The sequence below is a fragment of the Bos taurus genome, chromosome 2 (assembly GCF_002263795.3).
Source record: "Bos taurus isolate L1 Dominette 01449 registration number 42190680 breed Hereford chromosome 2, ARS-UCD2.0, whole genome shotgun sequence".
Classification (NCBI taxonomy): Eukaryota; Metazoa; Chordata; class Mammalia; order Artiodactyla; family Bovidae; genus Bos; species Bos taurus.
In genome coordinates this window covers 130,971,052-130,998,640 of record NC_037329.1, presented here as the reverse complement: position 1 = coordinate 130,998,640, position 27,589 = coordinate 130,971,052, and the positions used below count along the sequence as shown (strand labels likewise).

The following is a 27,589-nucleotide window of genomic DNA, read 5'->3' as shown; positions in this document are numbered from 1 at the left end:
AGTCAAGATACTCCCTTTTATAATTTTATGGTGGACAACTAATCATCCTGTTAATTCTAAACATTTTATGATTTTTATCTGTTCAAGTTATTATGAACAAATTATGTTTTCTCTCTATGAGGTGTATATAGTCATGTTTAAGAGAATCTAACATTCTTGAATCCTTGCATATACTAGTCAATGTGTACATGCCTGGGATAGTTTCTGAAATGTCTATTGTTTTCCTTGTCCAGTTAGTGCAAACTGGACTTAGTGATCTGGTGATATGTAGATATCAGTATTACAAAAAAAAAGATATTACTAGTATTTATGATAGACATAATTTTCTTGGATATATTGAGATCTTTTCTAGGATTTCCGGTGTGTTAGATAAGAACTCATTACACTTTCTGTACATTTTATTTTTACATTTTATTTTACTTTTGTCTTCATTTCTCTTGTCAGTCTTCCCTTTTCATCTGGCTAGTCTAATGACTTGTAAGAGCTTCAGTTCATCCAATGATGCCTTCTTTCTCTAGTTCAGGAAAAATGACTGTGATCTCATTATTTCATCTCATTTCATGTGATCTCATTCATTTCATTATTGACTTTTGTATTGTGGGGTATTAACAATCTTTGCCAATATACGGATAGTGGAAAGGGAAGAACTATTTCCCCACGTGACTCGGTGTTGATAAACCTTCCTTAAGATGGTTATCATGGAGAACTTCCCTGGTGGTCTAGTAGTTAAGACTCCTTGTTTCCAATGCAGGGGGCACAGATTTGATCCCTGGTCAGGGAAGTTCCACATGCCTCAAAGGGTGTGGCAAAAAGGAAAAAAAAAAAAAAAAGATTGTTATCATAGAAAGAGTATGGATGTGGAAGTCAGAAAGCCCTGGAGTTCAAACTCTGGCTCTGCCCATTTTGGCTGTGAAATGAGGATTAACACCATGTTCGGCCTGTGTGGGCAGTGGGTCCACTGCAACCAGAAGGGGGCGCTGTCGGGTAAAACTACAAAAGCGGGCTCTCCCGAGCCTTCTCAACGTTGGGCACACTTCTGCCTGGAACTCTGCTGACCCTCTCCTCATCCAGCGAGATCCATCCACGCTTCATCTTTCAGCTCAGACGCTTCCTCCTCTGGAAGCCAGACTGCTTCCCCACTGCCTGGTTATGTTTAACATCCCTGTGCCTCAACTTCTCCATCTGTAAAATGGGGATGATAATACTACCTACTTCATGGCAGTATTTTGAAGAGAAAATGTTCCAATACATGACAACAGTCCATGAAAACAGAAAGCATTCAATAGATTCTTGATTAGTTTATCATTAATTATATATGTATATATATATATATATATATATATATATATATTTTTTTTTTTTTTTTCTGCACAGTGCAACAGGTGGAATCTTAGTTCCCCCACTAGAGACTGAACCCATGCCTCCTGCATTGGAAGTATGGAATCTTAACCCCTGGACTGCCAGGGAAGTCCCAATAATAGTGTTGTTAATAGTTACTATTATTTATTCATTTATTAATACTTGTTAATTTTACTGTTCTCTGGCTTCTCCCCAGAAGAGAAGGCTGCGGTTCTGCTTCTGTTTCCATGGCCCGGTCTCTAATAATGCTGAAGTGTAGTTTTGCGTGTCTACTAGGCTCTGAGCTGCTTAAGGGCAGACGTGTGTCCTTTACCTCTTTAGCTCAGCAACTAGGGCAAGACCAGGTACTTTGGGACTCAAGGTCAAAGTGGAATGATATGTTAGAAGGAGAATGGGGTCTGGAGCCCCTGGAAAATGAGCATGTAACTTTGCCTCTCATTTCTGGGGCTACATTTTTCTTCCTATTTTTTTTTTTCCCAGGTGGTTCCCCAACCATGGATCAGACCCATACCCCCTGCAGTGGAAGCTAGAAGTCTTAACCACTTGACCACCAGGAAAATTCTGGGGCTACTTTGAACAAGGCCTCTAATCTGGCTGGACTTGGCTTCCTCATCTATAAAAGATGATTATCCCTGCTTCAGGGCTTTTCTAGAGTAAAGATATTCAAAGCACCAGGCTTGGAGTTGGCATCAAGGAATAGTTACTTACTAGTAACTTACAGCTTATCAAACTGTAAGTTGCATAAAAATATGATGTGCATAAAAATAAAGATGAGATATGACTGTCTTGATGTAGGAATAATAGCCCATATTCAGGACTCAAAGAAAGTCTGAGGGGACAGAGTCCTTGGAGATGATCCAGTCTGACTGACTCACTGCACATAATAAAGACAAGGCGATTGGGTGGGACAATAGCCCTTCTCTAGATACCTGCTCCAGTGTTCTTTGCCTGGAAAATTCCACTGGCGGAGGAGCCTGGAGGGCTACAGTCCATCGGGTCACAGTGAGTCAGACAGCAGAGCACACACCCATGCACGCACACGAGAGATACCTGAACATGTAGTGAAGAGACCAAAGCTTCAGTTTTAAGATGCTGAACACTTGGTTTCTTGGTGAGTTGCCACCATCCCCAGACAGTAAGCTGAATAGTGTCCTGCCGCCTTCCAGGGGCAGTTCCTAGGGGGCCCAAGTGTCTTCATCCTCGTCCTGGTGTTGACTGCCCTCTAGTGGGCATTTTCTCCAGCATCTTGGGTACCAGCTGAATTCCCCAGAAGTAACCCTGTGGCTCTCATGCCCTGTCTTGCGGCTTTACCATTATCCAAGTGCTGACTCCTCCCCAAATTACAACCACCCTCCACTTTTCCTCTCCCCTGGAACGTATAATGAGCATCTCAATTTCAGTGGGTCCAAAACTGAGCTCCTCCCCACCCCACCGCCCCTCATCCCACTTATGGCCAACTCCCTCCTTCCAGATGCTCAGGTTAAATTCCAGGGTGCCCTCCTTGACTTCTTTCTTTTCTTCACACCCCAAGTCCAGTCTTTCCACAAATCCTACTGGTTGTGCCTTCAAAATATGTCCAGAATCTGACTACTTCTTGCTACCGCTATCCTAGTCCAGGGCACCATCATTTCTAGACTTATTATTAAAATAGTCTTCTATCTGGTCCCGCAGCATCTGCCCTTGACCAGTGGCTCTCATCGGAGACAAGGCCAAAGGCCTTACAACGACCTCTAGGCCCTGCGTGTCTGACTTATTTCCTATCACTCCCCAGTGCAGTGTTCACTCCACACTGTTGCTGCTTGTGCCAGGCATGCTTCTGCTTCAGGGCCTTTGCACCTGCTATTTCCTCTACCTAGTGTATTCCTCAGAGAACTGCATGGCTGTGCTCTCTTCAGACCTTTACTTAACAAACCCTGCTCTGTGAGGACTTCCTGAATTAGCTTATCAAAATTTCAACATCTCTCTGACATTTCACACCACCCAGGCTTGCTTTATGTTTTTGCTTCTTAATATTTATCACTATTCAAAACAGCATATATTTTACTCCTCTGTCCTTCTCTAAGGGTAGAGTTTTTGTTTATTTTGCTCCCTAAAGTATCTCCAATGTCTAACAGAGAAGTCAGAGACATTTGAAAAATGAATTTACATTCTTCTTTGAATTTAAGCTTCCCAGCAATCTGGTAGAATACTGCAGTCTTGTCCCCATTTTGTAGATGAGAAAACCGAGGCACAGAGAGGTGAAGTCACTTGCTTAAGGGTCACACAGCTAGGAGATGGGACCTGGGGGAATACTTTACCCCCTTTATCTGCAAACGCTGTTTAATACCATTATCTATACTCAGATTTCTCATCATTTAAATGAGGCTCATAAAAGTGCCCTCTTTATAAGTTCATTGTGACAATTATGTGTGATAAAGCACAGAACAAGCTCACAGCCAGTGACTGGCATGTTGCAAGCACTTAAGAAGTGATTGCTAGAAATATGACAAAGTCTGCATTAGTTCATGAAAGGTAGGGATGCTTCAGGCACAGAGCCCAGTCAAGGAACCAGGAAGTACTGTTACTACATTTCATACAGTTTCTGTATGGAAACACCTATGCATCCTTTAGGGCCCAACTCAGAAATGCCCTTCTCGGGGACTTCCCTGGTGGTCCAGTGGATAACACTCCATGCTCCCAACGCAGGGCCCTGGGTTCGGTCCCTGGTCAGAGAGCTGAGATCCCACATGCTGCAACGAAGGCTGCATGTGCTGCAACCAAGACACAGCACAGCTGGATTTAAAAACCAAATGCCCTTCTCTGGGAAGGCTTTCCTGACTTCCCATGGTGCTTCATTTTCTGGGTAAGGTTGGAATTTCTTTAATTTTCTTTGTTTGATCTGAAGCCCCTAGAAGGCTATGAGCTCCTTACGGGCCAGGTTTTTTGGCCTTGAAGTATGGCCAGTTTGAGGGCCCTCTTTAAAAATATAAAATTATAAAGCCAGTTTTGAAAATAAGTATTTATTTAGGATGAGAAAAAATTAATGTGTTGAATAACAGATGTGTTACAATTTGGGGGCAGGTGGTAAGCCCTCCTGTATGTCCTGTGAGGTTCTGTTTTGTGGGGCGAGCGCTGTTTTCCTAATGCCATTTGCTTCATTTTTAAAGCTGAGGTCACGGACTAGAGCGACTAAACAGCAGAGCTGCGTGCGCGGTGAAACGCGACTTGGCGCTCTGATGGTGCTTTCTGCCTTCCTACCTGCTACAGTGGAAAACAGGAACTGCCCTGAAGCCTAAAAATGCAGTGTTCTAAGCCCAAATCCCAGAGCATCTTAGTGGGCTTAGCATTTATGAGAAAGGTACTAACTCCCCAACTACTCAAAACCCTTCCAAGGAAAAGTTTTGCTTTTTCATAAGACTTGTTCCATTCACATCTTTTGCTAACTAGGGTGAAAGGGCTTTAGACCAAACCTCACTTTTATTAATGCCCTTTCTCTGAAAGAAAGTTCTTCCTGCTGACATTTCCAGTGTCAGGAAGCACAAATACTCTATATACATAAGCTTTTATTTTTCTAAAATTTACTTCGTTGAAGTGTGGTTGATTTACAGTGCTGTGTTAGTTTCTGCTCTACAGCAAAGTGATTCAGATATATGTATACACACACCCATTCTTTTCCATTGAGACTTATCACAAGTATTGAATGCAGCTCCCTGCGCTCTACAGTAGGGTCTCGTCTGTCCATTCTACATGTAATGGTTTGCCTCTGCTCACGCCAGACTCCCAGTCCATCCTTCTCCTCTCCCCATCCCCGCTGGCAACCACAAGTTTGTTCTCTGTGTCTGTGAGTCTCCTGTTTCCAAGACGAATTCATTTGTGTCATATTTTGGATCCCACATGTTAAGTAATGTCATACGGTATTTGTCTTTTTCTTTCTGACTGCGCTTAGCATGATAATCTCTAGGTAATGTCATACGGTATTTGTCTTTTTCTTTCTGACTGCGCTTAGCGTGATAATCTCTAGGTTCATCTGTGTTGCTGCAGACGGTATATTTCATCCTTTTATGGCTGAGTAATACTCCATTGTGTACATACACCACATCTTCTTTATCCATCCGTCTGTTCATGGACGTTTAGGTGGTTTCCATGTCGTGGCTGCTGTGAATAGAAGAAGCATAGATACTCTTAGTCATCTTCACTCTTCTCATTACCAATGAGGCCTTTCTCCATCTTGTTCTGAAGGATGAACGAAAGTTTGAGGAGCATCTTTCAGAGGTTAAACCACAGCAAGAAGAAGACCCTCTAGGTCCTCCAGACACTAGGCACCTCCTGCCACACATGTCCCGCTCTGGGTAATGTCTGGGTGAAGCATCTCTTTGGGCTTCCCAGGTGGTGCTAGTGGCAAAGCAGCTCTTGTCCTGGGCAAGCGTACAGCTCAGCCTGTCCCCAGTCTGCAGACACAGCCCACAGGCAAGTTCAGAAAAGGTGCCACTTTCTCTTCTTGAAGCCCATCCTTTTCCCAAATGGCATGTCTGTTACAATAACATCCACAGAGCCAGGTTTTCATGGAAGTTTGCAGCTATCCCACTGAATAGTATCTGTGGGCAAGCCCCAGCATCGCTGAACCCAGCTTGGCATCCACTTGCCCTCGAGCAGTAAAGCTGATCTACCGACACCAGGTGGCAGTGAAGGAGAGTGCAGCAGTGTTTACTTACTTTTGGCTGCTCCACATGGCCTGCAGGATTTTAGCTCCCCAACCAGGGCTTGAGCCTGTGCCTCCTGCAGTGGAAGAGCAGAGTTTTGGCCACCGGGGGAAGTCTCAGTACATCGCTTATTGCAGGGTGCCAAGCAAGGAGTCCAGGTGGCCAGTACGCAAAAGGCCTGACTCCCTCATGACTTTTAAAGGTGGGGGGTGGGGCAGGGGACTGTGTTGTGCGGTGAGTAATCAGCTCGTGGACATTCTTCTGATTGGTTGGTGGTGAGGTAATCAGGAGTCAATCTCATCAGCCTTCTGGTTCCACGGTCTGGGGTCTATGAGCTTGTGGGCAGCACAGAGTTAACTTCTTGCACCTGGTGGAGGTTTCACTGTCTGAAAAACAGCTCAAAGGATATGGCTCAGACTATTATCTATACCCCTTGAGCGGGAAGTAAGTTTCCTGACTTTGTTTAATGACTAAACTTATTCTGTCTTGCTTGACTGTTCTCCTTTCTTTTGGCATTTTCTCAATTCTCTGATTAAACTTATTCTTTGGAACTCAGGGAAGGCCTAGGAGTGTTGCTGAAAGCGGGGTCCAGATGCTTGGCGCTCAAAAGCCAATAAACAGGCCAGGGTGGTGAAAAGGAAAATTCGCTGTATTTCGGATTGTGGCGGACATCTATCCAAAGGCGACTGCCCCCGCCCCTGACAGTCGAGGGTTATAGCCAGAAGGAAGGGGCTACAGGTAGAAATAATACACTCAGCTGTGACAGTCATCTTGCAATTGGTCATCGGTGGTCTGACCAGGGTCATCTGATTGTTTTAGGTACAGTTAATCTTCAGTTGTGATCCACACAGTCAAAGGCTTTAGCGTAGTCAATGAAGCAGAAGTAGATGTTTTTCTGGAATTCTCCTGCTTTTTCTATGATCCAGTGGATGTTGGCAGTTTTATCTCTGGTTCCCAGTAGTCATGTACAAATGTGAAAGTTGGACCATAAGGAAGGCTGAGCACTGAAGAATTGATGCTTTTGAACTGTGGTGTTGGAGAAGACTCTTGAGAGTCTCTTGGACTGTAAGGAGATCAAACCAGGCAGTCCTAAGGAAATCAGCACTATTCATTGGAAGGTCTGATGCTGAAACTGAAGCTCCAGTACTTTGCCACATGATGTGAAGAGACAACTCTTTGGAAAAGACCCTGATGCAGGGAAAGATTGAAGGCAGGAGGGGAATAGGGTAACGGAGATTGTTGGATGGCATCACTGACTCAATGGACACGAGGTTGAGCAAACTCCGGGAGATGGTGAAGGACAGGGAAGCCTGGCGTGCTGCAGTACATGGGGTTGCAAAAGAGTTGGACACGACTGAGCGACTAACAACAACAAATCTTCAGTTCTGGGGTTGGTTTGTTTCCATGAGGCCAATTCTCGGAATTGTGGCAGCTTATGTTGTAGGTACAGCCTAGTCATCCTGTAGTTAATTTCAGTATTTATAAAACAGCTCACAGGATATGGTCAGAATATTATCTACAGCCTTTGAGGAGGAACTAAAGATCCTTGACTTTGCTTAATGACTACATTATTATTTTTTTAATGACTACATTATTACTATTATTTTGTCTCCTTTGACTGTTTTCCTCTCTTTCTGCATTTTCTCACTTCTCTGATTAAACTTATTCTCTGGCTAAAGTTTTTCCATGACAAAAGGAAGGCTGAGGACACAGGGAGCAAGGACCACAGGGTCCAGTTCTGTTTCAGGAGGTTAACGTTTTCTACAGACAAGAGGCAGGTGGAGGATGTGGGAGGGGGTCTGTCCTTGGAAAGCCCCACAGGGTCCTGCTTGGCTAAACCTGGATACTTTGCCTTCTTTAACCTGGCTCTCGGTCAGTAAAGATGAAATGTTATTTGCCACTCTACTCACAGCCATCGAAATCTGACAACTTAAAAAGAAATTTTTACTGAAGGACTTCCCTATCGGTCCAGCAGTTAATACTGATGCTTCCAACCCAGGGGACACGGATTTGACCCCTGGTCTAGGAACGAAGGTCCTGCACGCCACACAGCGTGTGTTTTTATTGAAACATAGTTGACTTACAATGTTGTGCTAGTTTGGGGTGCACAGCAAAATGAGTCAGTTCAGTTACGCACATCTATATAAATGTATTTTTTTTTTTTTTACAATCTCTTCCGCTACAGGTTATTATAAGATACTGAGTATAGTTCCCTGTGCTCTACAGTGGGTCCTTGTTGGTTCTTTAATTTGTATATATAGTAGTGTGTATATTTCAATCCCAAACTTCTAACTTATCCCTTCCCTCCCTCTCCTTTAATAACCACAAGTTTGCTTTCTATGTCTGTGAGAGTATTTCTACTTTGTAAATAAGTTCATTTGTATTGTCTTTCCATATATAAGTGATATCATATAATATTTGTCTTTTTTTTTTAAGAATTATTTATTTATTTGCCTGGGCCAGGTCTTAGCTGTGGCATGTGGGATCTAGTTTCTTGACCAGGGATTGAACCCGGGCCTTTTGCATTGGGAGCGCAGAGTCTTAGCCACCAGATCACCAGGGAAGTCCCTAATATTTGTCTTTCTTTGTCTGGTTTACTTCACTTAGTATGATAATCTCTAGGCCCATTCATGTTGTTGCAAATTATATTATTTCATTCTTTTTTATGGCTGAATAATCGTGTGTGTGTGTGTGTGTGTGTGTGTAGACATCACATCTTTTTTTTTTTTCTTTACAGCTTTTTTTCAGTTCAGTTCAGTCGCTCAGTTGTGTGCGACTCTTTGCAACCCCATGAACTGCAGCACGCCAGGCCTCCCTGTGCATCACCAACTCCCGGAGTCCACCCAAACCCATGTCCCTTGAGTTGGTGATGCCATCCAACCATCTTATCCTCTGTCGTCCCCTTCTCCTTCTCCTCCTGCCTTCAACCTTTCCCAGCATCAGGGTCTTTTCAAATGAGTCAGCTCTCCGCATCAGGTGGCCAAAGTATTGGAGTTTCAGCTTCAACATCAGTCCCTCCAATGAACACCCAGGACTGATCTCCTTTAGGATGGACTGGTTGGATCTCCTTGCAGTCCAAGGGACTCTCAGGGGTTTTCTCCAACACCACAGTTCAAAAGCATCAATTCTTCAGTGCTCAGCTTTCTTTACAGTCCAACTCTCACATCCATACATGACCACTGGAAAAACCATAGCCTTGACTAGATGGACCTTTGTTGGCAAAGTGATGTCTCTGCTTTTTCATATGCTGTTTAGGTTGGTCATAACTTTCCTTTCAAGGAGCAAGCGTCTTTTAATTTCATGGCTGCAATCACCATCTGCAGTGATTTTGGAGCCCCAAAAAATAAAGTCTGACACTGTTTCCACTGTTTCCCCAACTATTCAATATTGTGTTAGTTTCTGCTGTACAACAATGTGGATCAGCCATAAATATACATATCTCCTCTCACTCTTGAGCCTCTCTCCCACCATCCCATTCCACCCCTCCAGGTCATCACAGGGCCCTGAGCTGAGCTCCCTGCACTACAGAGCAGCTTTCCGCCTGTTGTCCGTTTCACACGTGGTAGGAGAAGGAAATGGCAACCCACTCCGGTGTTCTTGCCTGGAGAATCCCAGGGACGGGGGAGCCTGGTGGGCTATCGTCTCTGGGGTCTCACAGAGTCGGACACGACTGAAGTGACTTAGCAGCAGCAGCAGCAGCAGCGGTGTGTATATGTCAGTGCTATTCTCGCAGTTCATCCTGCCCTCTCCTTCCCCCACACTCTGTCTACACGTCCATTCTCTGCATCTGCGCCTCTATTCCTGTCCTGCAAAGACTTTCATCTGTACCGTTTTTCTAGACTCCATATTGATGCATTAATATATGATATTTGTTTTTCTCCTTCTGACTTACTTCACACTGTATAATAGGCTCTAGGTTCATCTACATCAGTACAACTGACTCAGTTTTGTTCTTTTTTTTAATGACTGAGTAATTTTCCATGGTATGTGTGTGTATATATATATATATATATATACACACCACATCTTCTTTATCCATTCATCTGTCGATGGACATCTGGGTTGCTTCCATGTCCAACATCTTTCAAAGTTTAAAAGCTGACAAATACCGTGGGCAATATAAAGTCAACACAGTAGCACGTTTTTATCAATCGACTGCTTAACATCCTTCTACAATACCGTTTCCCTTCCTTTTTTTGGCAGCATATCCTTTTATCCCTTCTATGACAACACTGTATGAGATTTTCCACGACAGGACTAGAAAGATAATCCAGTCTTCCCTTTAGTATGACTGATTAAAATTAGTTTTAAAATTTTTAATTAGTAATGATTTAGACTTTTTCCCTCAACTTGGCAGTTCATTATTATTAGTAAGATTATTCATTCTCTTAAGGATTATTGTCAAACTTGAGATAAGCTCTATCAAATTTCTTACATATGTGAGCTTTAAGATTGGCTTCACACAGTTCAAACCTTATTTCTCCTTCAGTCCCCTCACACCACGAGGGCAGGCACAGCCATGACCTCTGGTTCTGCACCTTCATATCACAGCACTGGGACAGACAGCACACATGGCATGAGGGAGATCCTGGAAGGCGTCCTGGGACGTTCAGAAATAACAAAACGGCACCTGGAAGGAGCCAGAACCCTTAATTATACCCTCTGCAAAGCCAAGTTCAAAGCCACCTCCTTTAGCCAGGTTTCAAAAATGCCCATGGCCATCTGAAGAGAGGTGTGATGGGGGAGATTGGGGTGGAAAGAGACAGTGATCTGAATTGGTTGTGGTTAAAATATCTCACTTTTGCAAATTTTATGAAATTATGAAATAATCCCATGCAAGTAATATGTGCTGATGCGCAAGCCTCATGCGTTTCATGATAGATCCGCTCCTGCCTAAGGAGTTCCCATGGCCTAGCCTTGGAGCACACACAGCAGGGCATCAAGGCGACGTCGAATGTCGGCTCTCGAAAGGAGAGCATTAGAGAGCAGTAGGCCAACGGTTTTAACCTTCCCATAGAGTCCTTAGACTCTGAGGTGGTGTCTCAAAGTCTGAGGCGGGGACGTCTTGAAACACAGAAGATCTGTTTAAATAATAATGATGACAAGCGTTGGGCATTGCACTATAGAGACAGACACTATTCTAAGTCCCCCACTTGTATCAAGTTACATATGCTTTACAATACACCTGCAAAGTTAGATCTACCATTATTCCATTTCGCAGATCAGGAAACTGAGACCTGAAAAGTTTCAGTTTCATATATTACGGTTCTGTATATGATGCCTTTTGAAAAAAAAAAAAACTGTTCCACTAATTACAGTTTTTAAAAAAGGCTGAAATGGTCCAAGCCCTTCTTTTTACACATAAAGAAGTAAAACCCAGAAAAAAGGAAGGTCATTTGCTCAATGCCACATATTAGTTCTTTTTTCCTGGATTTTTGCTCTATGTCAGGCACTGTGCTATCACCTAGGGCTTCAGAGAACAATAAGACATGGAATTTTAGTTGGGGGGGGGGGTCAATGGATAATACATACAACAAGATAGATATAAATAAGCAAAGTAATTCCCTTTGTAGCTCAGTCAGTAAAGAATCTGTCTGCAATGCAGGAGACCCGGGTTCAATTCCTGGGTCAGGAAGATCCCCTGGAGAAGGAAATGGCAGCCCACTCCAGTATTCTGCCTGGAGAATCCTATGGACAGAGGAGCCTGGTGGGCTACAGTCCATTGGGTTGCCAGAGTTAGACACGACTGATCGACTCAACCACCACCACCACCAGGAAAGCAATTTCAGTGAGCACTGAGATAAATTCAGGGACACGTGACTGAGTGACAAGGAGGGAAAGCACTAATTTAGACTGAGAAACGGTCAGGGAAATGTGGTCTGAGCAGGTGACACGTGAGCTTGAAATATGAATGACCCAGAGAAGTCAGCCATGGACCACCACATGGAGGAGGGGCAGTGCAGGCGCAGGAGCAGTAAGGCCCTGAGGCAGGAGCCCTTTGTAACAGAGCCGAGTCCTGGGCCAGCGCTCCTGCACCACTTGCTGCCTCTCTAAGGCCTTCCGAGAGGCCCGTTTGGTGTCCTGGGCCTCTCCCTTAAGCTCGGCCCTAAGATGCCAACTTCTCCAGGAAGGCAGCAGTTCTCTGAGGCTGTGGGACCCCCCTCCCAGAAGCCCTGTGGCTGAACCGGATCTGAGTTTCCTGGTTCCTGTCTGGCAGGGGATGAGCAGGCATCCTCCCCGCCTTCTCTCCCCAGGCTCCTGCCCCAGCCCCAAATCTCCATGGCAACCCTAGACACAACCCTGATCTGAAGAAGAGTCTGGAACCGGGAGCGCAAACATCTCTGGAGAGACCAGAGGAGCTGGTGCACTTGCCTCCTCTTGCTCCCTGCATCCTGCCAACCCCTCCACTGCAGTCTTCCCAAAGACCCCAAACTGCGGATTCTGTTGGTCTGCCCCACTGCTGGGCACAGGATGGCTGGGATGGAGGTCCGTCCTCCGCAGCTGCCCCAGAGGCTGCTCCTGCTGGGGGCAGCCACGCTGACTGCATCAGCTCTGCACACTGGTGAGTCTGTGGGGGCTTGGCTGGGCAGGCAGGAGACTCAGGCCCACCACCCTTAGAGCCTGTTTCCCCAGTCAGCATTCACCCTGATGGGCTGGGATCCCTTGGGTTGGGGGACACTGGGAAACTCTGAGTCTGCTCTTGCCTGGCACCCCCAAATCCATCCCAGTCCCTCTGGGTGGCTGGAGCTCCAAGTCACCCAGAAGCAACGGCCTGGAGGCAGGTGGGGCAGCCCTCAGGTCTGGCACTGGGAAACGCTGTGGACTTTGGAGTCAGATGACCCTGCATTCACACACTCACTCTACCCTTGACATCACTTTTTTTTTTTTTTGTGGCCTCACTGCAGGGCATGTGGGATCTTAGTTCCCCAACCAGGGATCAAACCTGTGGCCCCCTGCACTGGAGGCACAGAGTCTTAACCACTAGATCACCAGGGGAGTCCTGACTTCACAGTTTCTAAGTCTTCATTTCCTCAGCAGTAAAATGGGAAGAACAATAGAGCCTTGCTCCTTAAGGGACTGTTAATATTATCCATGTGAGATCAACCATGCAAGACACACAGACAGCACCCTGAGCATAGGAGGTGCTCGTGCACTCACTCTCTGAAACTCCCCCTGTCCCATGTGCCTCCAGGACAGGTTCTGCCTTTAGTAGATCTGCACAGATATGAGAAGATGCTCCTACATCCCGAGCCCTAAAGGAGAATTTCTCCCCCAAAGACCCAGATCCTGGCTTGTCCTCAAGTACTACTAGTGCCCTTACCATCACCAGAAAAGCCACCTCCTGTTCTCTCTCTCTCCTTACAAAAATCAGAGATGGCTTGAATACTTACACATTATCTCATTAACCTTCATAACAATTCTGTACCAATGAGGAAGTTTGGGGCTGGAACAGATACCAAACTAAAGGGAACGTTTAACATAAGGACATTTATTATTTCACTTAAGAAGAGAGGCCTTAGGTGAGACCAGAATGGTTTTCAGCAGCTCAACTGTGCGAAGATCAGATCAGATCAGATCAGTTGCTTAGTCATGTCCGACTCTTTGCAACCCCATGAATCGCAGCACGCCAGGCCTCCTTATCCATCACCAACTCCTGGAGTTCACTGAGACTCACGTCCATCAAGTCAGTGATGCCATCCAGCCATCTCATCCTCTGTCGTCCCCTTCTCCTCCTGCCCCCAATCCCTCCCAGCATCTGTGCCAAGGCTCCTCCATAATGCTCATGACCTCATCCTTGCAAGATGGCTGCTGCAGCTCCGGACATCACATCCTCAGTCAATGACTTTCAAAAGCAGGAAGAAAGGGGGGCTACTCATCCCACAGGTTTCCTTCCTTTTTTTTTTTTTTTGTTAAGGAGGAAAATCTTTCTCAGGAACCCTCAGCAAGCCTCTCCTTAAATCTTATTGGCCAGAATCAGGTCACATGCCAACCCCTAAACCTGGCAAATAGAATTAGGATTAGAAGACTTGGATTAGGCTAATGACCAGGGGGCTAACACGTTGCTCCCTGACAACTGAGGGGAACTGAGTTTCTTTAGCAAGGAGAACCAGGGAATGGCTATTGTCTGGGCAGGTGCCCAACTGTGTCTCTCCCATCCTTCCTTACACAAGATAAAACTAGCACTTCTGCAGTGCTCAGTAGGTGCTCCCCGAAGCACTACACCCACACCCATATGTGCCCACAGTCCTTTAGTTTCCACTGCAAAATACGGGAAGGTCTGACAACCAATATTGTTTTTTTAACTAACTGGCAACACCTTGACCTGAACTGATAGGAGTCTGTGTATTATCTTTATTTGTCCTGCTGCGGCTGCTGCTGCTAAGTCGCTTCAGTTGTGTCCGACTCTGTGCGACCCCATAGACAGCAGCCCACCAGGCTCCCCCGTCCCTGGGATTCTCCAGGCAAGAACACTGGAGTGGGTTGCCATTTCCTTCTCCGATGCATGAAAGTGAAAAGTGAAAATGAAGTCGCTCAGTCGTGTCCAACTCTTGGAGACCCGGTGGACTGCAGCCTATCAGGCTCCTCTGTCCATGGGATTTTCCAGGCAAGAGTACTGGAGTGGGTTGCCATTTCCTTCTCCAACTTAGGGTAAATGTTCTGTACAACTGCTCTAGAAAATGTGTTTGATCACAGAGGGCTGAGGCAGACTCCGTTTGAGGCTGTATCATCTTTCTAAAATCTGGGAAATCCTGAAACCATATCCCAAGGTGGGTTTTTTTTTTTTTAGATTTTTTTTTAAAATGTGGACTGTTCTTATTGAGTTTGTTACAATATTATTTGTTTTATGTTTTGTTTTTTGGGCCACCTGGCAGGTGGGATCTTAGCTCACTTGCCAGGGGTGGAACCCTGGAACCTGCCGCCCCCCCTCCCCCCGCCACCCCGACCCCCCCCACCCCCACCTCCATTGGAGGGGGAAGTCTTTACCGCTTGGCCTCAGGGAAGTCCCTATCCTAGGGTTTCTGAATAAGAGATTGAGGACTTGAATTAAATTTTGTAGCCCTCACAAATATTCTGAGATGGATCGATCATCTGCCCCTGGGCAGACGGCAGGGGCCAGGCCGGGCACCTCGGTTCCAGGGCCGGTCTCTCCGTTGCAGCTGACCTGGTGGACCTGTGCGGCCGGACCAGGCAGGCGGACGGGCTGCTGCTGCGCTCGCACTCCGCGTCGCGCCGCTTTTACTTCGTGGCCCCGGACATGGACTGCGGGCTCTGGGTGCGGGCGGCCGCCCCCGGCGACAGGATCCGCCTCCAGTTCCGCTTCTTCCTGGTCTACAGCCTGGCCCCGCCGTCCATGCCGCCCCCGGCGCTCAACGCCTCCGCCCCGCTGCAGGCAGACCCCTGCGCCCCCGGCTCCTACCTGCAGTTGTACGAGGGGCCGCCGGGGACGCCCCGGCCCCTGGGAGCCCCGCTCTGCGGCCTGACCATCCCGGCCCCGGTGACGACCTCCGGGGACCTCCTGGGCCTGCGCCTGGTCACCAGAGGCCGCCAGCCCCGCGTGGACTTCGTGGGCGAAGTCACCTCTTTCCGGCTGGGTGGGTTGGGGCAGTCGGCCTGGACACGGAGGGGCCTGGGCCTGCAGGAGAGAAGTGGGTGGCGCGGTCCAGACCGAGAGCCAACGGCGGGGACTTGACTTCCCGCACCTCACACTCCAGCATCCACTCCCTCATACACACGGCGCAAGCATACACCTCGTACACACGACTCCACACACCCGGCACACACAGGCTGCCAACGCACGACCCACCTGGCTTACATACGGCACTTTCGCACACACAGTTCGCATAACACACCTCATACACAGTACCACTTTGCACACTTCCAGGCAACTCACGCCCACGTATGTTCACACACCGGCTCCTCTGTCCTGAATCTGCTTCTCAGACGATTGCAGAGGGGCGGAGAGTTAGGACTCTTGGTGACTGTAAGTGGGGGAAACCTACTTAGGCAAGGAAAGGGAACTGATTGTGATATTAACAGCGATCCCTTATTGAGCATTGTCTCCCGCCCTTGGCAAGCCAGATCTCTGTTCTCACAGCAGCTCTGCTGGGTCATACTCTCCTATTGATGGATGGGAAACAGGCTCAGGGAGGTTAGGCAAAGTGCTGCCAGCCACCCCAATCACAGGCGGAACAGCAGGGCTGTAACTGCTAGAGTTGGTCCTCTGCTCACATTGAGTCAAGGCTTTAGTCCTGGCAGGTTCCCTAGGACTGGAGACACTCACTGATGCTACCCCAGACGAGCTGCCAAAGCCCAGAAATTTCCAAAACCACAGAGAAGCTTCATCGCTCTCTCTGCCAAAATAACCAGACTGGAGCATTAAATATGGGGTCGTGAGAACTTGGAGGCAAGAACAAGGGAGTCGGGGGGCTCTGAGAGCCAACCCAGGTTCACCAGGAGCTGGACCTCGACATGCCAGGCCGTCGACAGCCCTTCAACCTGAGCTGGTCAGAGAGCACGCCCTGCCATCTCCTGTGTCTCTTTGGGGCCATGACTGATGGGGCTTGGGGTCTCCTTTCTGGCTCCTGCACCAAGGGTCCTAATGTTGTTTTGCAAGAAGGTCTCACCGGCTAATTGGAAACCAACTCCTTCCCTCCCTCCCTTCTTTATTTCCTCTCTCTCCCTTTCCCCCCATGACCTTGCCCTCCTGTGAGGCGCCAGCCAGGCATGTCGCAGCTGCTCTGTGTTTAGCAGGATTGGGCTCTGAAGAGCAGGTGGCAGTGGTGAAGCTGTGTTGCAACTCTGGCTCCTTTGGATCGCTTTTTATCATATTACTGTTTGTGTTTCCGCTCATAGATATTCGCTCTGACACCTACACATCTTGTGCTTATGAGAGCATTCACTTTCATATGCATATGTAAGAAACCCAATTCAAGTTGGCTTAGGCCAAAGGAGAATTTGGGGGGCTCCTATAACTGGGATATTAAGGTGTTGGTTCAGGTATAGATGGATCCAAGAGCTCAAGAGATGCCTCCTAGGCTCTCTCTCTTTATTTTTCTCCCTTTGCTTTGGATCTGTTTGGCTTCCATCTCAGGCAACTCTAGCTCCCTCTTTCTACTTGGCAGCAAGGTGACCCTGCAGCTCCAAGAATACAGTCTGTCTTATAACTCTCACCTCAATGAAAAAAAGAGTGAGGATCTTTTCTTTTTTGGCTGTGCCGTCGTGTGGCTGGCAGGATCTCAGTTCCTGACCAGGGACTGAACCCGAGCCCCCTGCAGTGGAAATGCCAAGTCCTACCCACTGGACCGCCAGACAACTGCAGGGATCTTAAGGTTCTAGCAAAAGTCCTCAGGGTCAAATCTGATTAGTCACATGGGCCATGTGTCCATTCCCAGAACCAGGAATGGAATGCTCTGATTCCCATGCTCAGCTCTGAGCCATGGTATTGGTCAGTACTGCCTGACCCAGCTTTTTTCCGCAGAATGGGGTGCTGCATAAGCCAACCTGTCTGCCGCACCTGGGCACCAAGTCATCCCCTTTTCTCGTCCACGCGTGTGCTCATTCATTTAACAAGTATTGAGTTAGCTGCCAGGCACCAGGTGCTCTTCCAGGCTCCAGGGATTCACGCAGCCATGAGTGAAAGAGAAGTCCCTGCCTCACTTGAGCTGACATTCTAGTGGGCGAGACAGACCACAGAGAATCAAGCAAATGTGTGTCCTGCAGAGGTGGTAAGTGCTACAGGGGAACCGGAGTCAGGATAAAGGGGCGGGGGGAGGGGTGGTGTGCGGGTCTCGTGTAGGGGTGAGGGCGGTCCTTCGGGCAAGATGGCATTTGAGTGGAGACCTGAGAGGAACGAGCCGTACGGCTACAGTGCTGAGAGTGGGAGGTGCTTGGAGTGTTCCGGTCACCGGGCCCTCACACGTGCACATACACACTCACAGGCTCACACGAGCATGGGGCGGAACTCCTACCCCGCTGCTTAGATATAAGCTATGTGGCCTTGGTCTAGCGACCTAGCCTCCCTGTGCCTCAGTCTTCTCCTCTCTAAAATGGGGTTGATAACAGTATTGACCCCACAGGGTTGCTGTGAGAACTTGATGAGCTGTGATGCGAACCATGCCGGGCCTGGCATAGCAACTCCGTAAATCTTAGCCACCGTCACCCTCATCATCTTTATGATCACACCCCTGTCTCATCCATACTCTCATCTGCACGCACCTGGAAACAGCCTCTCCTGCTCACATGTCCCACATTCCCTCCCCGAAGGGCCAGACCTGCCCCGGTGCCCAGGGTCCTCATCACATGCCTCCCCTCTCTGCCACAGGATCCTGTGGTGCCTACTTCCCGTGTCGGAATGGCAGGTGCATCCCCCCGAGCCTGGTGTGCGATCGCTGGGCCATGGACAACTGTGGTGATGGCAGTGACCAGGCCTCCTGGCCACCAGCCAACTGCGGAGGTCAGTCGGGGGTGGGGCCTGGGCCCCGCCGAGCAGCTGGGATGGGAGCCGGAGGCAGGGGTGTGGCGGGAGAGGATAAGGGGAAGCAGCAGGGACTCTGTCCAGACCAGGCTGAGGACCTCTAGCCTGAGGACCAGAGGACGTTAGAGCTTGAAGATGCTGGAGGTGATCTGGTCCAGCTGCTTCCAAATGGCGTTTCAGTGGTGCTGAGGGTGCGTTCTGTCATTTCCAAGAAGAACTGACTCATTTGAAAAGACCCTGATGCTGGGAAAGATTGAAGGTGGAAGAAGGGGCCGACAGAGGATGAGATGGCTGGATGGCATCACTGACTCCATGGACATGAGTTTGAGTAAACTCCAGGAGTTGGCGATGGACAGGGAGGCCTGGTGTGCTGCAGTCCATGGGGTCACAAAGAATTGGACACGACTGAGTGACTGAACTGAACTGAAGTCATTTCCATCATGTCTGACTCTTTGTGACCCCACAGAATATAGTCTACCAGGCTCTTCCAGAATACCAGAGTCCATGGTATTCTCCAGGCAAGAATACTGGAGTGGGTTGCTATGCCCTCCTCCTGGAGACCTTCCAGACCCAGGGATTGAACCTACATCTCTTATGTCTCCTGCACTGGCAAGCAGGATTTTTTTTTTTTTTAACCACTAGCACCACCTGGATCAGGGTTCGAACCCGTGTGTCTTGCATTGGCAGACGGATTCTTTACCACTGAGACACCAGGAAAGCCCTCCTTGAAGACATTTTTGTGTATTTTTCTCACTGTCATATCCCTTAGTCCCCAGAGCAATGCCTGGGGTATAGTAGATGATCAAAAAATACTCGTCGATTAAGTGGAAGAATGAACCTCCCTGTGCTTTCGTTTCTTTACCTGTAAACTGAGGATGATAAACTGAGGCTCTTAGATTTGTCATGAACTTTAAGTGAAATCCTGTGGGTGAAGAGCCCAGCGCAGAGCACGGTGCTGCTAGACTGTGCGTTCAGGTCCCCTCTGCTACTTCCAGTTGTGTGACCTGGGCAAGTGACTCAGCCTCCCTCTGTGCTTCAGTCCAGTTGCTCAGTCGTGTCTGACTCTTTGTGACCGCATGGACTGCAGCACGCCAGGCCTCCCTGTCCATCACCAACTCCCAGAGCTTGGTCAAACCCATGTCCATTGAGTCGGTGATGCCATCCAACCATCTCATCCTCTGTCGTCCGCTTCTCCTCCTGCCTTCAATCTTTCCCAGCATCAGGGTCTTTTCAAATGAGTCAGTGCTTTGCATCTGGTGGCCAAGGTATTAGAGTTTCAGCTTCAGCATCAGTCCTTCCAGTGAATATTCAGGACTGATTTCCTTTAGGATGGACTGGTTGGATCTCCTTGCAGTCCAAGGGACTCTCAAGAGTCTTCTCCAACACCGCAGTTCAAAAGCATCAATTCTTCGGTGCTCAGCTTTCTTTACAGTTCAACTCTCACATCCATACATGACCACTGGAAAAGTATAGCTTTGACTAGATGGACCTTTGTTGGCAAAGTGATGTCTCTGCTTTTTAATATGCTGTCTAGGTTGGTCATAACTTTTCCAAGGAGTAAGTGTCTTTTAATTTCATGGCTGCAGTCATCATCGGCTGTGATTTTGGAGCCCAGAAAAATAAAGTCTGTCCCTGTTTCCACTGTTTCCCCATCCATTCCTTATCAGTAAAATAAAAATGCTAACATTTGCTCAGAGGTTTTAGGAGGATTAAATGAGACATAATCATTTAATCATCAAATCTCAGTGTGTTGGTGGTTATTTCCCCCTTCAGCTGCCTCTCCAGAGTCCAGCCAGGAGGGGAATACAGATGACAGTACCTCCCAAACCCTGACTCCCTCTGCAGCTCTCCCGTCTTCAGGCCCGCTGGGGACGGCAGCTGAGATGAGCCCACCAGCCCACTGGGACCCTGCCCGACAGGGTGTAGCTCTGGAAGGTAGGTGGCTCTTGGTTACCACCCACTGTCGCTGTATCCACCGAGATCATACTTGTCCCGCTCCAGGGATGGGCAGGGGGCAGCAGGCCTGGGCCAAGGCCTGAGTGGACTCTCTTTCTGCAGGGCCCCGGCTGCAGGGGGTGGCGCTGGCCTCCTCGCTGTCCCTAGCCTCTGCTGGCCTCCTCCTGGGCCTCCTCTGGTGCTGCTGCTTCTCCGGCCAGCTGGCCTGCCGGGCCCGGGCCCGTGGCCTCTGCTGCACCATCTGTTACACGTGTCCTGGCCAAGTGGCCCCTGGGGGGCTGCGGTCGAGTGAGCCAGCCTTCCAGCATCAGGGGGTGCATTCCTAGAGAGGCTTCGGGCATCGGAGGGAAGAGAGTGGGCTCTGGGATCGGACGGTCCCCGGGTTCTGCCCCCGCCCCCACCCCCAACAGGGCTGTCTACCTCTGAGCCCTCGAGACTCAGTCTGCCCCTCTGGAAGATGGGACGATTTCTGCCTCGGAGGGTCATGCTGAAGGCCACTTGGACAGTTGGCCCTGCAGCTTGTTTTGGCAGCTGGCACTCTGCTGGATCCACGAGGGGCAGGGAGCAGGGGCCTCGTGCGCCTGAAGCTGTCTCACTGCAACCCTGGACCTCGCTGGTCCATCCTGCTTGGGCCCACCCCGGCCCACCCTCAGGGACCACGAGTCCCGCTTGAATCAAAGACACAGGAGACAACAGCCCTGGCGGGGATAGCACCGTTTATTAAGAAAGATCAAGACAAAGACCACAGGAGGGCCCCTTCTAGGACACAGGGGCCAGGCGTCCCGGCCCCACGTCTGGGGGCTGCTGGCGGGGCGGGCGCGTGCCTCCAGGCGGGCCCTCGGGCGCCCACAGACGGGGCAGGACAGGCACATCCCCTCCCTGCCCCTCCCAGTCATGTGTCCCAGCTCCCCGCACCCAAGGCACTTACTCTTTCTGACCACCAAGGCCTCTTCCCCCCATGTCCCCTGGGCCTTCACTTCCAGATCCGTGGGGGGGGACGTGGCCTGGTGCGGGCAGGAAGCCCCTTTCAGTGTGGGGTTCTGCCTGTAGCAGCTCCTGGTACGAGTGGGCTGGAGTTTCCCTTGCAGCCCCTTGAGGGCAAGGGGGCCCTGGGCTAGGTGTGGGGTTGGTGGGGAGGGGGCGATGCAGGCCAGGAGGGCTTGGTGGGAAGGGGAGGCTGCCAGGGGCCGGGGGCCCAGCTGGTCTGATAGGGGTGGAACGGGGCTGGGACGTGGGCTGGTGGGGGGGATTGGGGGCTGCCTGCCCAGGGGTGAGCTGCCTTTTGCTCCACAGTTGGCACTAAAGAGCCTTCCCAACCCAGAGGAGGATGGCCAAGGCCAATTGATGCCCTCCGCTCCGGGTATCTGGTGAGGCTCCAAGGTGGCTGGCAAGGTGCCGGGCTGGAAGCCAATGTCGGCTCCACAGAAATGAGGGCCACCGCCCCGAGGCTGAACAAACGGGCGGCCCAGCACTGCCTTGGGGGGGGCTCTGTTGGTGGGGGCGGTTCTGACCCCACTGAGCCACTGCGCCTAACCCCGTGTCCTGGTGGCCCCCCGAGGCACCGGCTCTGGTGCAACCTGCTGTGCCCACAGCCTGTGGCTCTGCCCAGGTGTGTTTGTGGGTGGGGGCGGGAGGGCGTGACGTGCCCACCCTCCAGTCCAGCCCAGGGCAGTAGCAGCAAAGCGTGGCATCGCCTCGGTTTCTTACAAAATATTCATCATCATCATCATAATAATATTAATAATAATATAGTCGCCGTTGCGGGGCTGGGGTGCGGCCCAGGAGTCCGTGCGGGGCAGGCAGGGCCTACGAGGGGCAGGGGCGTGTGTTGGCCCCTGCCTGGGCACGGTGCTGCATGTCTACTGGCTGCGGGGGCGGGCCGCCGGGCCGGGCGGAGTGCAGCACCAGGTTCTTGATGCAGCCCGTGATGCCCGAGGAGAACCTGCCCCCGGTCAGCACGGCCACGTTGGGGGCTCCGCCTGCGGGGTGGGGGGAGAGGGCGGGCCCATCAGCTCCAGGAGCCCCGGGAGGGGCTCCAGCTCTGCTGGGGGGTGCAGGGGCCCCCAGTTCCCCCTCAGCACCCAGAGGAGCAGGGCCCCAGCCTGCCCCGAGGCCGGCCTTCAGGACTTACCGACGTAGATGCTGCCCTTGGTGTTGACCGCCACGTTCGGGCCTGGGGACTGGCCGCTCACCAGCTCCTCTCCATCCACCTGGATGGAGCCTCTCTGGCCCTCTCTGCATCGGAACGGGAGTCCGGCCCTCACCCGCTATTCCTCGTCCTCCCCAGCCCCATGAGGGTCCCCTCCCTTTATGACAGAGAGGTCCGCCTCCTGCTCCCCAAGCTTTTTCCTGTTCCCCAACCCCCGGCTGGGTGAGAGATCTGGCGCCACACACACAGCTTCCGAGCACCCCACCTGGATTTCCCCCATCCCCTGGGGTGCTCGTGTGCCCATCCCCGCCCGCTGTCCTGGAAGTCTGTGCTCTGGGTGGTGATCGCCCCGCTGACCCCGCCCTCAAATTCTGTCTCCCCAGAGCTCAATGCCTGCCCCCTCCATGTGATGGGGGAACTCTGGCCCCTCACCCCAGTGCCCGGGCGGCGGGGCTCCCTTACCGCAGCGCCGTCACACGATGCCACTCGCCATCGTTAATGGGGTCTTCGGAGACCAGGCGGGCCTCCCCGCTGCCCAGCTGGTAGCTGCAGGCACACAGGCCCCAGAGGGCGTGAGCAGGGCTTGGGACTGGAGTGGGGGAGTTGGGGGTGTGGCTGGGGAGGGGACCGGAGGGAAAGCCAGTGAAGGAAAGGGGGGTGAGGGAAGGGAGAGGAGGGGCCGGGACCCACCTGAAGACGAGGTGCCCGTCCTGAAGCCCAAGACTGATGAAGTCCTTGCCTCGGCCGGACTGTCCCGTCTCCTGCCAGGGAAACACAGCGTCTCTGTGGCCCCAGCGGCTGTGGCCACCCCCTTTCTCTCTTCCCCGGCCACCAAGAGGCTGGGGAGCCTGAGGCCCCGGGCCGGACGCCCCACACTCACCTCGCCCTGCCAGACCAGGAGGCCGCTGGCAGTGCTGGTCCGAACCTCCAGCTCGATGGTCTCAGGCACCTCGGGGAGGCTGCGGTGGAGAAAGAGGGTGAGGGGGCAGAAGTCCCACCCCGGGCCCACAGACCTTCCCAACACTGGTCTTACCTCCTGGAGAAGATGCGGCCCGGGAGAGCGAGGAAGCCGTTGTCATAGAAGTAGGCTCCGTACTGCCCGGGGGCATCTGTGGAGGGGCAGTGGGGGCGATGCTGGGAGCCCCGCCCACCCCCATGGAGCATCCATCCCGCACAGGTACCCCTGACCTCTGTCTCCATCCCGACCTGTACTGCTCCTAAGGGGCTCTGAACCTTCGGCCCCTGGGGACCTAGGGGGCTGTGGGCAGAATTCAGGGGGCTCTGAACTTGGCTGGGAAAAGATTACAGTTCTGGCCTTGCTCACTTCTCCCTGAAGGTTAGCCGCTGCTTCAATTATGCAGGTAGGAGATACATTGAAGGTGACTCGGTCACCAGCGGGAGATTTCCTCACCCCCGTGGGGTAGTTACAAGCACTTAAAAACATTGTTTATGCTTATTGCAACTGTGGTAGCTGTTGGGACTAACAACCCTAAATCTTGTAGTTAATGGTTAATAAAGAAGCAAAAAATGTAAATGTTTTGATGAAAGTGAAAGGGTGAGTCACTCAGTCATATCCAACTCTTCACAATCTCATAGACTGTAGCCCACCAGGCTCCTCTGTCCATGGGATTCTCTAGGCGAATACTGGAGTGGGTTGCCATGCCCTTCTCCAGGGGGTCTTCCCAACCCAGGGATCGAACCTGGGTCTTCTGCACTGTGGGTGGATCCTTTACCACCTGAGCCACCCGGGAAGCCCTTTGATAACCTTGTTTCAGGACAATTGAAATTCATTTGAAATCCTACGTGCTTGATTCATTCTGTGCGGTCAACAGGTAGGGTGATCACCCATCCCTATTAACCGGTTCCTGTTCTGGTTCTTTTTTTTGGCTGTGATGGGTCTTCCCTGTGGCCCTCAGGCTCTAGAGCGCACAGGCTCGGTAGCTGCAGCGTGTGGGCTTAGCTGCTCCAAGACATGTGGGATCCTAGTTCCCCGACCAGGGATTGAACCCACGTTCCCTGAATTGCAAGGAGGATTCTTAACCGCGGGACTGCCAGGGAAGTCCCCTGTCCTGTTTTAGCTCTGCAAGTCCCTCATTCCCAGAAGTCTCTCAGCCCTGAGCAGACTGGGGCAGCTGGTCACCCAGGTCAGTAGCACGTAACGGTTCTGAACCCTTGAGTTCCCTCCATCTTACAGACGGGGAGACAGGCTTAGGGTGAGGGACTTGCCCAGGAAGTGGGAAGCTGGATGGCAGCCCAGATCTTAAGGCTGCATCACCCACCCTGTGTGTGTGGCTATAACATTCCCAACCCTACCTGCTCAAAGCCATTCCATAGCAGCGCTGGCCCCTGAGGCCTGGCAGCTACCAGGGTAGGGGACACATCAGCGGCCTCCACCAGCTGATGAAGTGAGCAGCTAACAGTTACCGAGCACCTACTGTGTGCCAGTTACAGGGCAGGAAGTTTCACATCATCCAGCTACAAACATAATTTTTAACTGGATCCATGTCACAACCCTATGTCTTTGCTACAATTCACAAAAGCTAATATTCTGCATTTTTTATACTCTTGAGAGTCCCTTGGACAGCAAGGAGATCAAACTGATCAATCTTAAAGGAAATCAACCCTGAATATTCACTGGAGGGACGCGTGCTAAAGTTGAAGCTCCAATACTTGGGCCACTGATGCGAGGAGCTGACTCACTGGAAACAACCCTGATGCTAGGAGAGACTGAGGGTTGTAGAAGGGGGCAGCAGAGGGTGAGATGGTTGGATGGCATCACTGTCTCAATGGACATGAGCTTGAGCAAGCTCTGGGAGATGGTGAAGGGCAGGGAAGCCCGGCCTGCTGCAGTTCATGGGGTCACAAGGAGTCGAACAGGACTTAGGGACTGAATGACGACAATATTCTGTGTCTGCTGTGGGCCAGGCATCGTTTGAAGCGTTTTAAATACAGTAAAGAATTTTATCCTCACACTAAATTTTTTCCAAAGTTTTGTGGAAGGATGTTGCTTCTTTCTATTTAATACATGAGGAAACTGAGGTACAGAGAGGTTAAGTGACTCACCCAAGTCACACAGGCAGGAAGTGGCAGGGCTGGGATTTGAATCCAGGCCCTTACCCACTAGACCACCACCTCTCCAACTGTATTAGTGATAAGTAAGATATGTATCTAGAAATCAGGTAGCACAAGCCCCGTAAATGATGTTCAATAAATACATTTTTAAATTGGAGTGTAACTGCTTTACAATGTTAGGTTAGCTTCTGCTGTAGCGCGAAGTGAATCAGCTATATGTACACTTACATCCCTTCCCTTTTGGACCGCCCCTCCCCCACCATCCCACCCATCTAGGTCTTCACAGAGCACGGAGCTGAGCCCCCCGCGCTATACCGCAGGCTCCTACCAGCGCTTTTTATGGTACACATGGTAGTAAAATCATCATCATTGCTTTTAAACAAACTGTGGAATGCTCGAGAACGAGGGTCCTGCCTTATTCATCGGACATTTACTGCTCCCGGGCAGGTACGGGCACACGCATGCCCTTGTTGCTTTATGCGTGAATACAGAGCAGAGAACGGAAGTGAGAGGAGTGTGCGGTCACCCAGCCTGCAAACACAGGGCAGACCCGGTGCTAGGCAGCTCGTCTCTCCTATGCTGTCTCTGCCCAGGGAGCCTCTCACCTGCTCGTCTCTCCTATGCTGTCTCTGCCCAGGGAGCCTCTCACCTGCTCGTCTCTCCTTATGCTGTCTCTGCCCAGGGAGCCTCTCACCTGCACCGGTTTTATTTAGAGGCCAGGATGGAGCAGTGAGGGCGGTGGGTCACTGGAAGAGGAGCTGAGAGACCCAGAGTCTGGGAAGGACAAGTCTGCTCAGCTCCTCTGGCTGTTTATGCCCAGTACATACCGTTGCCCCCGCTGCCTTCAAGATGCCAGTCGGACTCCACCAGGCCGTGTGCAGAGCCTGTGGGGAGAGGCAGGCTCTGGTCAGTGGGCTGTCTCCAGCCCCTGGAGCCCCGAGGGGGAAGACGGAGATACGTCGGGGTGCTTACTGTGTTGGCAGCGTGGGCCTGAAAAGCCGGGGGGACAGAGGCAGTGGGTGCCCTGGCAGGTGCCCCCGTGTAGACAGGGCTCGTGGAGCTGGCAAGGGTTCTCCTCGTGCTCACAGAGGTCTCCTGTGGGTCGGGGCAAAGTTGAGTGGGCAGGGGCCGGAGCGGGCGCTGCCCACCCTGTGCCCCCTCTCTCCCAGCCCAGGGGCTCCCCCACCTTTGAAGCCATCTCGACACAGACACTGGAACTCGTACTCGCCCGCGGGCATGCACGTGGCACCGTGGCGACAGGGCTGGCGCTCACACGGCGAGCTGTCATAGCACTGCCCGACGCCCTGGCTGCCCAGGAAGCTGTAGGTGAGGTCCAGCCGCTTTCCGTTCACTGACACCTGTAGGCACAGGCACACAGAGGGACCTGAAGAACGCAGCGGGCAGAGGCACGGGTGTGCCAGCAGACGGAGGGCATCAGGGGACCCCAGGCTCCAACCTGAGCAGTGAGGTGGGAGACTAGGGCAGGGAAAGTGTGAAAGTTGCTCAATCGTGTGTCCGACTGTTTGCGACCCCATGGACTATACAGTCCATGGAATTCTCCAGGCCAAAATACTGGAGTGGGTAGCCTTTCCCATCTCCAGGGGATCGTCCCAACCCAGGGATCGAACCCGGGTCTCCTGCATTACAGGCGGACTCTTTACCAGCTGAGCCACCAGGGAAGCCCAAGAATACTGGAGTGGGTAGCCTTTCCCTTCTCCAGGGGATCTTCCCAATGCAGGGATCGAACCCAGGTCTCCCGCATTGCGGGCAGATTCTTTACCAGCTGAGCCACCAGGGAAGGAGGAACAGAGTCCAGGGCCTGCTGTGCGCCTGGGAAACACCCATCACGGCGGTCCCGCCTCGGGACGACTTTTGAAAGCAGGTGCAACCATCCCATTT

At 51.0% G+C, this 27,589-nt stretch overlaps 2 protein-coding genes across 9 annotated transcripts in view; one reads left to right on the top strand and one right to left on the bottom strand.

Moving 5' to 3' along the window:
• Positions 1-12,173: 12,173 nt before the first annotated feature.
• Positions 12,174-21,490, top strand: LDLRAD2 (low density lipoprotein receptor class A domain containing 2). The gene is made up of 4 exons (XM_015460865.3): positions 12,174-12,600; positions 15,197-15,631; positions 18,361-18,492; positions 20,287-21,490. The coding sequence occupies exons 1-4, from the start codon at positions 12,510-12,512 to the stop codon at positions 20,550-20,552; spliced, it is 924 nt and encodes a 307-aa protein (XP_015316351.1). The 5' UTR covers positions 12,174-12,509; the 3' UTR covers positions 20,553-21,490.
• The window catches only part of HSPG2 (heparan sulfate proteoglycan 2), a 109,946-nt gene continuing 103,525 nt past the window's right edge, over positions 21,169-27,589 (bottom strand). For 6 of the 8 annotated variants that reach the window (XM_015460858.3, XM_059879839.1, XM_059879836.1 and 3 more), the window contains 9 exons: positions 26,877-27,048; positions 26,663-26,785; positions 26,518-26,574; positions 23,652-23,727; positions 23,499-23,577; positions 23,309-23,379; positions 23,081-23,164; positions 22,601-22,704; positions 21,169-22,448 (listed from right to left, as the gene is read on the bottom strand). In XM_015460858.3, coding sequence (XP_015316344.2) covers positions 22,276-22,448; positions 22,601-22,704; positions 23,081-23,164; positions 23,309-23,379; positions 23,499-23,577; positions 23,652-23,727; positions 26,518-26,574; positions 26,663-26,785; positions 26,877-27,048 — 939 coding nt within the window. In that variant the 3' untranslated portion in view covers positions 21,169-22,275. The remainder of the gene's footprint in view (positions 22,449-22,600; positions 22,705-23,080; positions 23,165-23,308; positions 23,380-23,498; positions 23,578-23,651; positions 23,728-26,517; positions 26,575-26,662; positions 26,786-26,876; positions 27,049-27,589) is intronic. The other 2 variants (XM_059879833.1, XM_010802656.4) reach the window with 1 other exon arrangement.

Coding starts and splice junctions, on each gene's coding strand:
- LDLRAD2 (XM_015460865.3), top strand. CDS start 12,510: ATGGCTGGGATGGAGGTCCGTCCTCCGCAGCTGCCCCAGAGGCTGCTC. Junction 15,632..18,360: donor AGTCACCTCTTTCCGGCTGG/GTGGGTTGGGGC, acceptor TCTCTGCCACAG/GATCCTGTGGTGCCTACTTC. Junction 18,493..20,286: donor GCCACCAGCCAACTGCGGAG/GTCAGTCGGGGG, acceptor TTCCCCCTTCAG/CTGCCTCTCCAGAGTCCAGC.